General features: G+C 50.7%; 8 protein-coding genes across 8 annotated transcripts; 5 read left to right on the top strand and 3 right to left on the bottom strand.

The window, feature by feature from the left end:
- Positions 1-50: 50 nt before the first annotated feature.
- BDW70DRAFT_151849 (fungal specific transcription factor domain-containing protein) lies at positions 51-1,973 on the bottom strand (the record flags this gene model as incomplete). The annotated part of the gene is made up of 3 exons (XM_073739353.1): positions 51-1,305; positions 1,366-1,729; positions 1,781-1,973. The coding sequence occupies 3 exons, from the start codon at positions 1,971-1,973 to the stop codon at positions 51-53; spliced, it is 1,812 nt and encodes a 603-aa protein (XP_073593920.1).
- Positions 1,974-4,360: 2,387 nt separating this feature from the next.
- Positions 4,361-4,717, top strand: BDW70DRAFT_161894 (P-loop containing nucleoside triphosphate hydrolase protein; the record flags this gene model as incomplete). The annotated part of the gene is made up of 2 exons (XM_073741045.1): positions 4,361-4,417; positions 4,508-4,717. 2 exons carry the CDS (start codon positions 4,361-4,363, stop codon positions 4,715-4,717), a joined length of 267 nt encoding a protein of 88 aa, XP_073593921.1.
- A 65-nt stretch (positions 4,718-4,782) lies between these two features.
- Positions 4,783-5,151, top strand: BDW70DRAFT_161895 (uncharacterized protein; the record flags this gene model as incomplete). Its single annotated transcript, XM_073741046.1, has 1 exon — positions 4,783-5,151. The coding sequence occupies one exon, from the start codon at positions 4,783-4,785 to the stop codon at positions 5,149-5,151; it is 369 nt and encodes a 122-aa protein (XP_073593922.1).
- Positions 5,152-5,878: 727 nt separating this feature from the next.
- On the top strand, positions 5,879-6,917 carry BDW70DRAFT_161896 (P-loop containing nucleoside triphosphate hydrolase protein; the record flags this gene model as incomplete). The annotated part of the gene is made up of 4 exons (XM_073741047.1): positions 5,879-5,934; positions 6,001-6,169; positions 6,238-6,432; positions 6,495-6,917. 4 exons carry the CDS (start codon positions 5,879-5,881, stop codon positions 6,915-6,917), a joined length of 843 nt encoding a protein of 280 aa, XP_073593923.1.
- Positions 6,918-7,316: 399 nt separating this feature from the next.
- Positions 7,317-9,404, bottom strand: BDW70DRAFT_86348 (fatty acid desaturase). The gene is made up of 2 exons (XM_073745049.1): positions 9,147-9,404; positions 7,317-9,088 (listed from the first exon to the last, which is right to left on the bottom strand). The coding sequence occupies exons 1-2, from the start codon at positions 9,350-9,352 to the stop codon at positions 7,717-7,719; spliced, it is 1,578 nt and encodes a 525-aa protein (XP_073593924.1). The 5' UTR covers positions 9,353-9,404; the 3' UTR covers positions 7,317-7,716.
- A 218-nt stretch (positions 9,405-9,622) lies between these two features.
- On the top strand, positions 9,623-11,130 carry BDW70DRAFT_161898 (class I SAM-dependent methyltransferase; the record flags this gene model as incomplete). The annotated part of the gene is made up of 10 exons (XM_073741048.1): positions 9,623-9,670; positions 9,727-9,758; positions 9,820-9,879; positions 9,943-9,968; positions 10,032-10,054; positions 10,107-10,306; positions 10,361-10,501; positions 10,576-10,843; positions 10,891-11,042; positions 11,094-11,130. The coding sequence occupies 10 exons, from the start codon at positions 9,623-9,625 to the stop codon at positions 11,128-11,130; spliced, it is 987 nt and encodes a 328-aa protein (XP_073593925.1).
- A 1,922-nt stretch (positions 11,131-13,052) lies between these two features.
- BDW70DRAFT_140328 (nucleoside phosphorylase domain-containing protein) lies at positions 13,053-14,262 on the top strand. The gene has a single exon (XM_073737582.1). The coding sequence runs from the start codon at positions 13,235-13,237 to the stop codon at positions 14,117-14,119; it is 885 nt and encodes a 294-aa protein (XP_073593926.1). The 5' UTR covers positions 13,053-13,234; the 3' UTR covers positions 14,120-14,262.
- Positions 14,263-14,716: 454 nt separating this feature from the next.
- Positions 14,717-15,537, bottom strand: BDW70DRAFT_140329 (GFA family protein). The gene is made up of 4 exons (XM_073737583.1): positions 15,371-15,537; positions 15,139-15,300; positions 14,964-15,084; positions 14,717-14,914 (listed from the first exon to the last, which is right to left on the bottom strand). The coding sequence occupies exons 1-4, from the start codon at positions 15,521-15,523 to the stop codon at positions 14,883-14,885; spliced, it is 468 nt and encodes a 155-aa protein (XP_073593927.1). The 5' UTR covers positions 15,524-15,537; the 3' UTR covers positions 14,717-14,882.
- Positions 15,538-15,603: the final 66 nt, after the last annotated feature.

The raw sequence follows: 15,603 nt of genomic DNA on the forward strand, positions 1-15,603 counted from the left end.
AAAGCAAAAAAATACAGATTGGAATTTACTAGACGCCTGCACCGCTGTTCTCACCGAATCCCGCCTATCTGTTCTCCTGTATCAAGCAAGAACATATCCCAGTCCGCATCATTGAATGTTGAGCCAGCCGTAAAAAACTCATCCCAGAACTCATCCACTATAAGCCCACCAGGACCGTGCCTCTCCTCGAGCTCGCGAGAAACCTGCTCATCGTGAGGTGGTCGAGTGGTCGGTGTCTGCGGTTGTTGAGCCAAATATGGATGATAGCTAGCCTCTGTAGGTTTTTCAGAGCCACTACTCTGTGCCGTGGGCTGAGAGGCCTGGTTGACAACAATGTTTCCGGATGGCGTTTCATCCGCTGCTGCAGGATAAGCCATTCCTGGACGCTTGCCGCAAGAGATGGATTCATCCTGGGCTAAGGCCTCAGTTGTCGCTGCACTCCCTGCATCGTCTTCACTCATTCTCTTTCTGAGGAGACCTCGCAGGTTCTGCACAGCCCTCCGAAACGACCTAAACATAAGTTGACTGTTCGATGTGCTTTCGCCAGCCGCTCCATTGGCAGGGATCGTCTTCGCATTCAGCTCTACTTCCAAAGCACGGCAAGCTTGCAACACATATTGCTTGCGCTGGGGAAGAGGAATCTTGGTATTACCTGGGTTGAAACAAACGTCCATAGCCAAGATGATTGCGGCCATTAAAAAGTGTTGAAGAACAAACGTAAAGGCCCCAACACTGTGGTTGCTCATTGCATGGTTTCTGATCTCGATAACCGTTTCTGCAGAGCTGATGCACTGCTTGCGAGAGTGTGCGTATTTACGCTGCATGGAGCCACGGATTAAGAATGGTCGGTGGAGCCGCGCTAGCTGTGTATGGACCACGAAGTTGATGAGGTACCGCTGCCACTCTAAGTATGGTTTCTCCACCAGAAGAGCTTGGTAACTCATATGGTCTTGAATGGTGAGCTGGAAAAAAGGAGGCAGAGACTGGAGGAATTGTTGGTATCTCTGATCTAGCGCGATGATCTTGTCATATATCTCGTCGCAACACTCGGTGCCTGGTGAAGCAAAGAACGAGGGAGGTAAGCAATCGACAACCTCGCGGGCCAAAGTTGCCACTTGAATGCGACAGAGGGTATAAATCATTGAGGTAGGGCTGCTAAGGGGCAAGCTATAAGATTCTTCCGATACCTGTGTGGTACCTCCGGGTATATTGCTGTCCTCAATGTTGCTGGGATGAGCGATATCCATCTGTCGAGGATGGAGTGTATAAGTCCCCTCGTTGGGACCTGGAACATAAGACAACAGCCTGGTGCTGGTGGGTTAGAAGCAGGAGGGCAGGCGACTAGAGGCGCTGCAACAAACTCACCAGTCGGAGGCAACCATATGCCACCAGATCCGTCGTTTGACCTCAAGGTCTATCATATCAGCACCGTGCTTGCGACGCTGCTCGCGGTACGGAGCTGAATCCAACTGATGGATCTTCATAGACCTTGCCATCTGAAGGCCAGTCACACTCAGGATACCGAAGCTCCCACTAAGGCCTTCGATCTGTGTACACAGATGCGCGAGGTTCATGCATGTCTGTAGCGCTAGCACTGAGGGCGGAACAGGTGGGGTTGTCAGTAATATGACTGCTTGCTTCACCCACCTTTCTGCTAGTACCTTTTGTGAATAGCCTTGTAAAACAACAGTTGCAAATTGGAAACCATTCTTCGAGGCATAGACACTACCTGCAAAGACACCGAGAAAAAAAGAAACTTGAGTTGCTGAAGGGAGACGACCATGTTTCAGATCGGTATAGAAGTCCCTGAGTGATTGCCATGTTGTTGGGATATGCAACATTCGGTAACTTGCATCAATGGTTTTTGTGAAATAGTCCAGGAGCATTTCTGCATTCTCGAATGTTGGAAACTCTCTCAGAATAGCCGCCAATTCTAATGCAGGAAGCGAAGCTGTCGAGGCTTTTGCAGTCATGTTCTGGATCGGACTAGGTCAGCCATGCGAATCACAGCCGGTCCCGGACACTGCATCATACTGGCGTGAAGAGATCCTCTAGCCATTGCGATATCTTCTGCTGCTCCTCGTCTTGGTTGGGAAACGGCGAATTCGACGTCTCTGCAGGACCAATACTGCCAGTGGGAGAAGTAAAGTGACGCGCTGCCGGTTCCGTTGCTGGAAATACTGCCCGCTCAAGTCGCTGTATCCTTTCCACGAGCTCTGAGCACTGCCTTCCGTTACAAACAAAGAAGAAAGCTGTCAGCCGAGACTGGGCGAGAAAGTCTCACCCCGGATACGATCACGTACTGTGTACAAACATGGCTGCCTCTAGGTTGACTCCCAGATGCTTGGAGAGATGGATACGCCGGTTGCCTCTGGCTTGCTGAGGAGGGTCAGTTCTGCCGGCCCTTGTGGCATGGCCTATGGACTTGCCTGATTCGTATGCACATTCATGTTTTCGCGAGGCACAATTGAAACAAGGACGCCCTCGGTCACATTTGAGCTTTCGGCTTCGACAGAATTGGCACGAGACGGGCTGCTGGAAGGACAATCTCTCCGAAGGCGCTGCTACAAGTGAAGCAATCTCTTCATGTTTGTGCGGTCCAACCTACGTTCTGATATTTACATCAGACCGGACCTGCATACGAGATACGTACAATGAATGCTCCTCTGGGGTGCTATTGCCGGTAAGTAGCATTTGCTTCCTAGCTGCCTCGTTAGAGCAATAACTGCGGTTTTGGTCTGTATGGACAGTCGTTTAAAGCTTGCTAAATGCAGCTAATTTGAGATATTTATGTACAGGTTAGTACATTTACCGCATTCGTAGTAGCGTCCTGCGCGATGGTCTAACTTAGCCTGGTGACAAGGCACCTTTTGGGGCACGGAGGCGGCGTTGCTATCTTGACCCAATGGCTTGCGCAGTTTAAGCATTTCTTCTCCATTGCTTGACCGCTGTTCTGCACCTCAATATGTAATTGCCCATGCCGCCACAGATTGCACCATCTCAAAGTACGTAACCAACCACCCTTCCCCAAGGTGTTGCGCCAGCCCGTATCGCACGATTGCTCTGTATGCAGATCTGGAGTCTGGCCGGATAACGACAAGTAAAGCCGTCCAGCGTGGTGAGTCATCTCTCTGGCCCCAAAGGACCCGATACCCTTGTCATGCAGCAGTCGGCTTTGGCAATGAGAGGTTGTTGGAGAAGCTGCATACTTAGGGCTGCACACAAATCCTCCAGCGGGCATTGTGGGCTTCCCTGTAGGTGGCTTGCATGAAATACCACTCTGTAATTCTGATGCCTATCGAGATAATAGGATTCAGGCGACCACAAGGCATTTTTGTCTGAGTTGGTCGAGGCCGCGCAATTTACGGAATAGGTCAACCAATTAGACAAGTTGAGGGGAGCAGAATCCTAGCAGGAACATTAAATCGCCGATAATATCCTCAGCCTTATTTAAACCAATAGTCTGTCCTTTCACGGAATGGGTAACAGGGGTCGGCTGAGCTCCCTGCCGACTGCAGCAATTGGTCACTGTCGCCAGACCTGGTCCATTCTGTCTGGTGGTACCTTAAAGAGGTCTCGCACACTTGTCCTGGCAGGGTCGTGATGGTAAGATAGCGGTCTGGTAAGAATGCCTTATATAATAAATACATGCAAAGAGGCTACTTACATGAGTATCAAGCAGGTGATGTCTAGTGATACTCCACAAACCTACGGGCCGAGGCCCGAAGCACAACCACTTGACTCAAAGCAGGTCTCTGTCTGGCACTAGGCACTTTAAGAGTCTTTGGTAATAACCTACCAGCAACCTCCTCCACATCATTGATGTACAGTCGACCGCTACGACCTCGCCTCTGTCAGCCTTCTTTTTGGCAGCAGAGTCGTCATGCCGGAGACGAACTTCATCTTGGTACAAGCTCAAGTCTCGTCTCCGTCTCGGCTCAACCGGTCTAGCTATTACGTTCTGCATCGATTGCACCTGCAAATGCCATGCAGCCTGCTTTTTTGAGGCTCTTACCACACAAGACCAGATCGACTTCCACCAATGGATGATTGGCTGCTGGACTACCCTCTACTTCAACCCCACCGATTTCACGCCCGTCTGCACCAACGCACTCGGTGCTTTCGCCCAGCTTAAGGGCAAATTGACTACAGACGTACTGAGCCGAAAAGAGACATAAGTCAACGTAACGCCGGCTGTTCTGTCGCCCCTAGAGCTTATTGTGGACCATAGACAATCGCTGGCACGCTACCATGTCAAATGCCAGTGCCAATTGCGAGAACAAAAACTCGCTTACGGAATATAGACATATATATTTTATATATATATATATATATATATTGATCAGAACAACGCACGAGCATGAGTTCGAAAAGGCAGTTTCGTGAGCTGGTTGAAAGTGCTGCTCGGATGGCAAACGTAAATAACGTAATGCCATAATGCCCTGCTTCAGATACACCCTCTTTGCTACCATATACGATACGATGTTCTAACTTTTGTTGCTTTCAGGCCCACGACTTCATCACATGCCTTCCTGACGGCTACGAAACCAACATTGGCGAACGAGGATTCCTTCTCTCAGGGGGCCAGAAACAACGCATTGCCATTGCTAAGGCCATAGTTAGCAATCCTAAGATCCTGATACTTGATGAGGCAACATCCGCACTCGACATGAAGAGCAAAGGGGTTGTGCAAGCCGCTCTCGACAAAGCTGCCTAGGGAAGGACCCCGTGATCATTGCTCACCGACTTTCTACTATTACGAATGCCGACAATATTGTGGTTATGTCCCACGGACGCATTGCAGATCAGGGTACCCACAATGACCTTCTCCAGAGGAAGGGGGCTTACTACAACCTCACCGAGGCTCAGCGGATCGCAAAGGAACAAGAGTCTACAATCCAAGATGAAGATCCAATCCTGCCTGAAACCGAATACGACTTACGGCGGTCCGTATTCAAGGAGAATCGCTACGTCTCAGAAGAGAAAGAGGTTAAAGCAGAGGACCCTGATGATCCTCAGGTGGACAGAACACAATCAGACAGAATCGCAACAAGCACGGCACCTGCGGAGGAGGGACAAGAGGACGTTGCCGACAACTATACATTGTTCTCGCTGATACGTTTTGTTGGTGGCCTGAACAAAATCGAATGAAAATATATGGTCTTTGGACTTTCACTCTCGGCCATTTGTGGTGGAGGTAATCCAACCCAAGCTGTCTTCTTCGCTAAGTGCATCACAGCCGTCTCGCTTCCTCTTTCAGAGAACTCTCAGATACGGCAACAAGCCAATTTCTGGTCGCTGATGTACTTGATGCTTGCATTTGTACGGCTTCTCGCTCTCGTCTTTCAGGGTGTTGCGTTCTCCTACTGTGCAGAGCGACTTACCCATCGGGTTCGCGATCAAGCATTTCGGTATATCCTTCGGCAAGACATTCCTTTTTTCGACAAACGTCCGTCAGGTGCTCTCACTTCTTTCCTGTCCACTGAGACCTCCCACCTGCCGGGCTCTCTGGGATTACCCTTATGACGATTCTCTTGCTGGTAACAACCTTAGTTGCCGCCTGCGCCATTAGTCTGGCCGTAGGGTGGAAGCTTAGTCTGGTGTGTATGTCCACCATACCCCTTCTTCTAGCCTGTGGATACTTCCGTTTGGCCATGCTGGTCCAACTCGAGAAGGAGAAGAAGAAAGCCTCGAGAAGTCTACAAGCTATGCCTGCGAGGCCACCTCAGCCATCCGAACCGTAGCTTCCTTGACCCGCGAGGCAGACATTTCCAACCACTACCACGAGCAGCTCCTCTCGCAAGGCTCCAGGTTGGTTTGGTCTGTTCTCAAGTCATCCGTTCTTTACGCGGCATCACAATCACTCCAGTTTCTCTGCATGGCTCTCGGCTTCTGGTATGGAGGGACCTTGTTCGGCGGACGCGAATATTCCATGTGGGTAGATGACTCCCCAGGAGAGACGCCAAGAGACGCCATATCAATTCTAACTCTCCTGCTCAGGTTTCAATTTTTCCTCTGTTTCAGCGCTGTTATCTTCGGGGCGCGGTCTGCAGGGACCATATTCAGCTATGCACCGGATATTGCGAAAGCTAGCCACGCTGCTGCTAGTCTTACGGCTCTCTTCGACCGGACGCCAGATATTGATAGCTGGAGTCATGGTGGTGAGATGGTCCAGATATAGAAGGCCATGTCGAGTTCAGAAACGTGCATTTCAGGTACCCAACGCGACCAAACCAGCCCTTTCTGCGAGGTCTCAATCTGCACGTCAAGGCCGGCCAGTATGTTGCGTTCGTCGGAGCTAGTGGATGTGGCAAGTCCACTGCGATTGCCCTTCTGGAGAGATTCTACGATCTAGTCGTCGGCAGTGTCTATGTCGATGACAAGAATATCTTGTCATTCAACATCAACAAGTACCGCTCCCATCTCGCACTTGTCAGCCAAGAGCCAACGCTCTACCAAGATACCATCCGGGAGAATATTATGCTGGGCACAAGACGGAGATGACGTTTCGGACGACGAACTGGTGCTATGCTGCAAGCACGCAAAACATTATCAGCCTGCCAAACGGTTTCGATACCATTGTTGGAAGTAAGGGCAGCATGATGCCAGGCGGGCAGAAGCAACGCCTTGCTATAGCTAGGGCACTGCTCCGCAATCCCAGAATTCTTTTGCTGGACGAGGCCACTTCTGCTCTCGATTCAGAATCTGAAAAGCTCGTGCAAGCTGCTCTGGATACCGTAGCCCAAAGCCGAACGACAATCGCCGTAGCGCACCGTCTCAGTACGGTGCAAAAGGCAGATATGATCTATTTTTCCAACCAAGGCCGTATCATTGAGTGTGGAACTCATTCTGAGCTGATGCAGAAGCGGTCGACATACTTTGAACTTGTCAGCTTGCAGGATTTGGGTGGAATGTGAATCGTGTAGCCGCGAATCCCGGACCTTTGACAGTTCCGAGAACACGTCCAGTGGAACAGTTGCTCGCAAAGTTGTGCTTCTTCTTTTCTTTACTTTTTCGGTACATCATTGCTATTACCATCCGCCCCGTAAGCTCTAGTACATTCCGCACATGCAAAAAGACCCGGATGGCCATGACAGCATAAATTTTTACACGCCCGTTAATTCCGTCGATTGCCAGCGATACTTCGGTTAGTAGCGCTGGGACTTGGCAGTGGATAAGGTCTTGAGGTAAGGCATCTGCGCGACAGAAAAGCCCTTTCCTCAGTTTATCGCGTTGGTTTACCCGGTTTTGTTAGCTGTATATAAATTCTCCCAAGTCTGACGGGTGGACAACGCGTGGTATGTTACAAACAATTGCGCGGATAGTCAGTTTGCAAAGGTTGCTGAGCCAAGTAGACAAAGGTACTGGCGAGAATACCTGGCTAGGTTTTATGCTTATCATTTTTCATGACGGGTAGAGAGATGGATGGACGTTGGTGGTTGAATCAGTAAAAAGAGGTTACCAACGGCAAGCTCGTCCAGTCCTCATTAGTTTTCTTTTACTTATTTTAACCCAGCACTGCTCAGTATGTCTGCGACGGCTATGAGCTCCTCAACCGGCCACCCCGGGTGTGCTTAGCGCCCAAGTACACTACGGGTGCTGGCCTTCACTGCTGCAATGTTGCAACATTCATGCTCCAGACATAATTTTGGCTAGAAATATTTGAAGGTCGGCAATTCCGTGCGAAGTTCATGTCAAATCGCACTACCCAAGCTCTCAATGCATATGCGACCCCGTAACCCTAGACGCCGTAACCCTCCTGCACTCCTCCAGAATCCGTGCCTGTCTCGCTACTTCAGCCAGACTCCCAACAACCTTCTCATTCCCGCTAACAAAGCCATAGAGAGCATACGGAATGCCGACCTCTGAGCAGAACTGCAAGACTAGCTTCTGCACCCGGCGCAGATTATGCCTTGGAACGCGCGGGAACAGATGATGGATAACTTGGAACTGCAGGCCCCCGTGAACCCAGTCCAGCCATTCGGGACAGTCCACGTCCATTGTGGTGCGGAGCATGCGCTGCGGGAAAGACTCGTGAGGGCCAAGGTCTGCGGTAGACATGGCAAAGTGTGACAGGGTGAATTGCACGTGCAGAGGCATCGTTACGGCGTGGCTGATCAAGATATAGAGGATGCGGGTTGCCGCCGTGGGCAGCGAGCGGTAGACGATCCCGTACCCGAACCATGCCCAAAAAATGATATTACCGGCGATCTCGAAGTACCGGTGCCACCAGGCCTGACCCTTGCGAGGTCCCTGGCCGTAGAAGAGGAAAAGCCACGATTGCACGTACAGATTGAACCGCCCGAACATGAGAACGATGTAGTAGAGGTACGCCTGGTAAGGAACAAGTCGCTTCGCCGTTTCCGTGTACGGCATGAGGCGCTCGTGGTATGTCGAGTATAGGCTGCCCAGGAACCGATGGTTGACGGCAAGAAACGGCAGATGTTGGTTGTCTGGATCGTGTTCAGGGGAGTTGGTGACTAGATGATGGACGTTATGCGTGCGCTTCCACCACCCCAGCGACAATCCACCTATCGGTGCCGCAATGATCATCCCAATAAGGTTGTCGATGAAGAAGTCGTGCGTGATGGCCATGTGAGCTGCATCGTGAGCGGCAAAGACCATCTGGGACCAGAACCAGCCGAGGAAGATGGCGCTGGTGTAGTACCATCCAATATGCAAAAAGAATAGCATAAGGGCAAAGAGAAGACTGCAGCGGCCAAATTCCCAGAGATACGCCGTATAATTACACTCGTAGAGCCCTTCCGACAGGATCTGCTCGTGTAGGGCACGGTATTTATTGACGATCTTGGACTGGACCGGTTCATCCAACGAGGGATAGCGGTCGACTGTTAAGCTGATCTCCTCTCTAGTTTGAGCGTTCAGGAAGGCTAGTTCCTCGGCGCTGCTGCGCTCCCTAGATAGACCGCAACGGCCTTCTATGCCAGTATCATTTCGCCTCTTGTCTAATCCGTCAGGGACGTGCTGCTGCTCTCGTTGAATAGGAGGTACCAGGTTCCGCCAGCGACCTTCAATCCTTCCAATCTGGTACCGACCGGTCTGCTGGTGAGTTTCGGCTGAATGCATCCTAATCCCGTTAGTGCGCTGTGCCAATGTCTGATCTGCAAAAAGCAAGGTGATCGTACACTCGAAACTCATCTGTGGCGTCTTTGCCGATGAAATGCTGGATAGGCTTGTAGCCTCCCGGGTGGTAAGGAAGCCATGCATCCAGACGAAGGACCTTTTGGTCAATTATGATTATCGACTGGCCATCTGCAATCAGACTCTCTATCTGAGAAGCAGAGAGCAGCGGGAGGTCGGGCTCCAAAGGTTTGCCTGTGGATATAGCCATCTGCTATTCGCCGTGGGCGCGTACCTGCGCGAAGAGGCTTACGTATGACTATTGGCGACCGACAAAACGCAAAAATCGACAAGCTCGAGCTCACATGACATTGGCCTGACTCTGGCCTGACTCTGTCAGCTTACCAGGCCCCGCTCTGACCGCAAGATCGGCCGTCAAGTGTCAGCAGTCCACCGAGCGATGTCCCACCCGTCCCGTACCGTATGACATCTCCCCTCCTCCCCTGCTCCCTCCTCCCCGCAAACCGCAGACCCTGCTACCATGGCCGACCACGGGGTCGAGCACCCAGAGCAGGTCATTGAGGTTGAGGTATGGAGAAACACCGCTAGAACTAGAGACAGGGCTTGCAAAGCTGACGCCAGCAGGACGACGCTAATTCGACGCTCGGATCGCAAATGTTAGCCCAGCCTCCACCCTCGCCCCCTCCACCTTGGGACCCCTGACTGACGGCGCTGTAGTGCGAGCGAGACTTCGTCGCTGAATAGCTTGGTGGTACAGTTTGAGTATGAGAATGGACGGTATTATCCTCTTCACTATCCTACTACGAGCACGAGCGTGATTGACGGGTGAATTGATCATAGCCGTTATCACTCGTTTCAATCGGGACGTAAGCAAGCTTTTTTACCTATTTTTTTTTATTTTAATTTCAACATCTCTGACAACGAGCAAGGCTATGCATTCCCCAACGATGAGGTATGCACTGGGACCCCTAAAATCATTTTTGAGACAATTGCTGAGTGGATAGGACGAACTTGCACGCATGGATCTTGAGCACCATATCTTCCTGCTGCTTCTCGACGGTGAACTGTACGTCGCCCCAGTAAATGATCCACAGCAGATCCTCGATCTAGGCACTGGGACTGGAATATGGGCAATCGATGTCGCAGACAAGTACCCCTTGGCGTCGGTTATCGGAACTGATCTCTCCCCGGTGCAGCCGTCATTGTAGGTCGCTCGAATGGGTGGTAAGTGGTAGGATACCTGCTGAAACTTTGTCAGTGTCCCTCCAAATCTTGAGTTTCAGGTTGACGATTTTGAGAACGATTGGACTTTTCGGCGCAATTCGTTCGACTTAATCCACTCTCGGCTGCTGCTGGCCAGCGTCTCCGACTATCCAAGGCTGTTCCGTCAAGCGTTGAGGTACGGATCTGAGAGACATTCTATCCCAGGCTATAGAATCTCAACCCGTGGCTAAGTCTTCCATCCTGTGGTAGTGTCCTGAAGCCCGGCGGGTATTTCGAGATGCACGAAATTGACCCGGGCTTCGAATGCGATGACGATTCCATTCCCGCAGACAGCAGTGCACTGCGGTGGTCCAACCTGTTCTTTGAGGGTTGTAGGAGAATCGGTCATCCCATTCCCGCGCCAGCCGAATACAAAACCCAAATGGAAGAGGCTGGATTTGTTGATGTGAGGTTAAAGATCATGAAGAGGCCGACCAACGTCTGGCCCAAGGAGAAGAATATGAAGCGGCTCGGTCTTGTAGGTCCTCTACACTTGTGCCGAGAGTGAATTGTTGACAGTCGTAGTATACGTTGACCAACCACCTAAACGGCCTGCATGCCTTTACAATCGGCCTCTTCACTCGAGTGCTGGGCTGGACCGCTGAGGAAGTCGAGATATTGATCGCAAATTGTCGGAGGGAATGGAAGGATAGCTCTATTCATGCGTATCAGAGAGTGTACGGAGCCATCTACCAACATTACATTTCCTGTCTACTAACCTACTATAGGATTTTCGTTTACGGAAGGAAACCAGAGACCTCATAAGGGCCTCATAACGAGTATGATGTCATTTTTGTTCAGTTCTCTGCACGCTCCAGTATTGAAATAATTGGATTTAATTGGGAAGAAAGATCCATAAACGGGATTCTGGAAATAAAACGGATCACAGTGGTGGGATAGAATGTAAAGAATCTCACTTACCAGCTGCAGCCTCCGGACTATCATTACCACTGTCTCGGAGCCGCTACCACTGCCATCTCTCCCAACCGGGCATTCTTTGCGTTCTGCCCGGGCCAGTCTATATGACAAGAACAGCTGCTTTGTTTGTTCCGTCTTGTCCGGCGCCAAGTGTGTCGTTCTCAAGAACAGCCCCTTTAATCGAGAGATCATATTTCACCATATTTATGATCCTTGTTTGTTGCGCTTTTTCCCATGCTCCTCCAGGATAGACGAAATGCCCTGTGATGCTGGAACCGTGTCCCATACTCCCTGTTACCTGGATACCCACTCATCCTCTCTTCATTTCCTTCTTGGGGCCATCCATTCTCGCTGGCTGTGTGCTGGTGTTGCATGACATCAATTTAGAAAGAAAAATGATAAGACCTGATCCAAGGATTCGCATGCCATTGAGTGGAGACTGAAGATGCTGAGAGGGTATACTCTGTTAAGGTTCAAATAATCACAAAGCCAGGACATTCTAGACTTGATCTGGAAAATATAGACCAGTCCAACCATGGCTCAAGGTTTTGTCCCACTTCCCCGTTAAAGTGTGGAGATTTGAAATGGTGGAAGATCAATCCAGATCGGGCCCAGTCCAGGCCAGGCCGTATTACGAAGGTATACACCAGGACCTAAACTCGCATCTGCTCCCGTTTGACCTCGCTCATCCAACGAGCCTGATGAGTGCTGAAACATACTCTAAGCCGATTTCCTCGTCGCCACACCCAAGGTCGAGAACCACTTGCATATAGAGGACACGCTCGAGCCATCGATGCTGTTCGGGTTCGCGGGGCGAGTGTCCTCGTTACATCCGCTGACTTCGAGGAATTGGCCTGGGCGTACTTCTCCAAGGCAGTTGCTATGCAGATTCGCCATATTGAGGTACTGTTTGATCCGCAGATGCACATGGTTCGTGGCGTGGAGTACGCCGTCGTCGTGGACGGCCTCATTGCTGCCAAACGGCGGTCGATCAACGAGCTCAATCTGACGGTCGAGTACATTTCTTGCATCTTCCTATTTCGGACTCGCACGCACTGATGAACACCATCCTGAAACGGGACGACCTTACCAACCAACAATCCGCGGCATAGGGCTGGTCTTGAGCGAGAAGGGGTATCCGCCCCAAATGTTCTCTGACATATTCAAGCATGTTGTCCCGGCAAAGGCCAGGATGACTACTCACATTGGCGAGGGGTCCGGGCCGGAAGCTGTTCGCGCGGCTCCGGAGCATCTGAATGTGGAACGAATCGATCTCGGCGCCACAGCCGCGCTGGGCTACTGCGCGATCTGGCGGAACAAATTGCCAGCAATAGCGCACATTGACCGAAGGTATAACCGCACTGCTTGAAAATAGAACGTATGCTCGAATCATTGCAAGCGAAGCCAATTATCTACGGCGATGAATGGCTTGTGGAGCCTCTTCTAGCCGCCTAGGTGTCTAACCGCCATGGCTGAAACTCATAATCGCAACCAATGATATGGTAATAGAGAACCATCGTATCTTTACAGTTCTCTAATATAAAGCGCCTAGGATCCTTTTCTTGATCTAATTGAGCCAGCTGAGCTTGCTCATCCTCTACTTTGATTTGAAAAACAGGACCATTTACCTCAGCGGGACCATCGCAGAGTATGCAGAAAACCAGTAACGACAATTGCTAGCGACAAAGCCGGGAATCAATTTTTATAATAGTATTCTTCTCTCAGTGACATTGACTGCCCAGACATGACATCGGCCTCACGTCCAAGGCGGGACAAGTTCGAAATTGCGATATTCACCGTCTTAAAGGTCGAGCGCGACGCCATCGAAGCGGCTTTGGACGAAGAGTATGAATGCGACGGCTTCGTCTACAGCCGAGCACCCAGCGATGTCAATACCTACACTGTCGGACGGCTTGGTTGCCACCATGTCGTGCTGGTGTACCTCCCCAGCATGGGTAGCATGGACTCTGCACCGGCTGCCGCAAGTATGACGGCCACGTTCCCTGGCATCAAGCTCGCCCTGGTGGTCGGAGTGTGCGGTGTGAATCCCTATTTGAAGGACGAAGATGGACGTGAAGTTCTCTTGGGCGATGTCCTGATCAGCACTGCCGTCGTGATGGTTAACTCCGAGCAACGATACCCAGGTCGGTTGACCGTCTGGACAGAGATTGAGGACGTGCTCGGTCGTGCACCAACGAGGATTCGCGCTTTCTTGCAAAAGCTCCAGGGCGTGAAGGCACATGGAAGGCTCAAAAACAAAACCACGCGGTACGCCGGTGCTATTGTGATGGGTCTGGGCGGCCGCGGTGCATATCCAGGGGCGAACCAGGACAAGCTGTTCCCCTCACAGTACCGACATAAACACCAGGATCCTCGAAAGTGTTCCATCTGCGCACGATGCACGGAGCCACTTCACAGAGTTTGCGACAACGCCCTGGTCAGTTCCTGTGGGAGTTTGGGTTGCGATGATGGATGCTTGGTACGCCGAAAACGTCTTGAAGACGGCAAAAGACTTAGACTCGCCGCATCCTCGTCAAATGGTGCCGCAGGTACAGGTGATCCTTTGCAGCCTTGCATCTGGTTTGGGCGATTTTCGTGCTCCGAGTTCGTGTTGAAGAGTGGAATCCACCGTGATCAGGTTGCGAGAGAAAACAAAATCATCGCCTTCGAGATGGAAGGAGCAGGCACCTGGGACAACTTGCCCACTATTATCATCAAAGGTGCCTGTGATTATGCAGATAGCCACAAGAACAAAATGTGGCAGCCCTACGCCGCAACTACGGCTGCAGCATGCGCAAAGGCAGTTGTGGAAGAATGGAGGACATCCCAGCTGTAGCCTGGTACGCAATTTTGAGAGGAGAGGAGGACGTTTAATCAGCAAGGTGTAGAAATATAAATCCGGCTGTTCAATGAATTAGAAAGCGCAATAATCAATGGACAATTTGGTATCATTCGACCAGGTGTCGCACGGGAGTCTTCACCACTTGAAAGATTCATCGCATGTTCATAACGCAGCTTTCGACTATATGTCTCCGGAACCTGTGCAATATGTTTCCTTTGAAGGCCACACGCTTCTTGCTATATACTTTAATTTCAGTGCATGCCTATAGGACATTGAATTGGCACCTTCGTAAACCCAACACCATTTTTATATTGTGAAAGGCTCTGCCACCTCTACCAAGCTTAGTCCCTTGATTGCAACTGGGAGGTATCTGCAAATATGAACATTAGACCTTCAGTTCGAATATCTAGCACCTAGCATCTGACCTGCCCTCTCCCTTTATTACAAACGGTTATAGTTAGCTGCCAAAATTCCGATAATTATATCTTGTAGTTTTGTGGTGTTGCAAAATTGACTGGTAGAGGGTCAGGTCTGTCCCGTTCTCCCAGGTTGAGAGTATACTCGCAACGCCTATAAATTTCGCCCTTGGAAGTACAAATATGGGGTGCTATCTCCTTAGTTCTGCTAAGACTCTAAAACTCGTGGGCAGCGAGGTCATTAACACACTTGCCATCTGACGTGATATTCGTTCATTCGTCGAATATAAATATACTTATATGCAGTTCTGTCATGGGTTATAAAAGTACAGTGAGCCCTTCTACTCCTTGATCTCCTTCTTATGGAATACGTCTACGCGGGTTAGCACGGCACTCTCCGGATCCAGCCAGAATTAACTTACTGGGTATCTCAGGCATCCAGCTGGCTCTGTCCTTGCAGAAGAACTCGCCCTTGGGCGGTAGTATCTCGGGGTCATCGAGCGATCCAACGACGATGTACCGAAATTTATCCTTGACAGCGTCCTACGTCTCGTCAGCACAGCACCCCCTCATGAAATGGTCAACGTAGAAGCTTACCCCGTATTCACAGATAAAACTCCCACAGTTATCACAGAACTCGCGATGCACAATTGATCCCGAGCCATTATCAGCTGCAAACTCTTTCGTCTTGCCGGCCGTGATCTTCAGCGCATCCTTGGGGATCTTCGCCGTCAGGCCGTAGTTCCCGCCAAATGCTTTCTAAATCGACTCGTCAATACCTGCCTTCCATAGCACAAACACCCTGCAAACGAGACTGAGCAGTTGATACCTTGCAATTCTTACAATGACATAATGACGTCCGCGCGTCGTCGGGCGACGAGAGAGTCAGATCGTACTGGATTTTGCGGCAGGTACAGGAGCCGGTGTAAGAAGGCATTGTGCGGACTATGGAAAGCAGGCGGCGTTGAATCGTTAGGCTCATGAGTTAGAATGAAGACCTTGGGGGTGAATTAGAGATGGTGATGAGGTGAACTGTTCTGTTGAGATGAAGTGGTTGGGTTG

The sequence above is a fragment of the Aspergillus foveolatus genome, assembly GCF_047715535.1.
Source record: "Aspergillus foveolatus strain CBS 279.81 unplaced genomic scaffold BDW70scaffold_42, whole genome shotgun sequence".
Lineage (NCBI taxonomy): Eukaryota > Fungi > Ascomycota > Eurotiomycetes > Eurotiales > Aspergillaceae > Aspergillus > Aspergillus foveolatus.

What these genes read in the sequence shown, in the direction of transcription:
- BDW70DRAFT_140328 (XM_073737582.1), top strand. Translation starts at nt 13,235, where the DNA reads ATGGGTAGCATGGACTCTGCACCGGCTGCCGCAAGTATGACGGCCACG.
- BDW70DRAFT_140329 (XM_073737583.1), bottom strand. Translation starts at nt 15,523, where the DNA reads ATGAGCCTAACGATTCAACGCCGCCTGCTTTCCATAGTCCGCACAATG. An exon ending in GTCATTGTAAGAATTGCAAG is followed by an intron (nt 15,301 to 15,370) that starts GTATCAACTGCT and finishes GAGTCGATTTAG; the next exon opens with AAAGCATTTGGCGGGAACTA. An exon ending in CTGGATGCCTGAGATACCCA is followed by an intron (nt 14,915 to 14,963) that starts GTAAGTTAATTC and finishes TAACCCGCGTAG; the next exon opens with ACGTATTCCATAAGAAGGAG.
- BDW70DRAFT_86348 (XM_073745049.1), bottom strand. Translation starts at nt 9,352, where the DNA reads ATGGCTATATCCACAGGCAAACCTTTGGAGCCCGACCTCCCGCTGCTC. An exon ending in GCCACAGATGAGTTTCGAGT is followed by an intron (nt 9,089 to 9,146) that starts GTACGATCACCT and finishes TAACGGGATTAG; the next exon opens with GATGCATTCAGCCGAAACTC.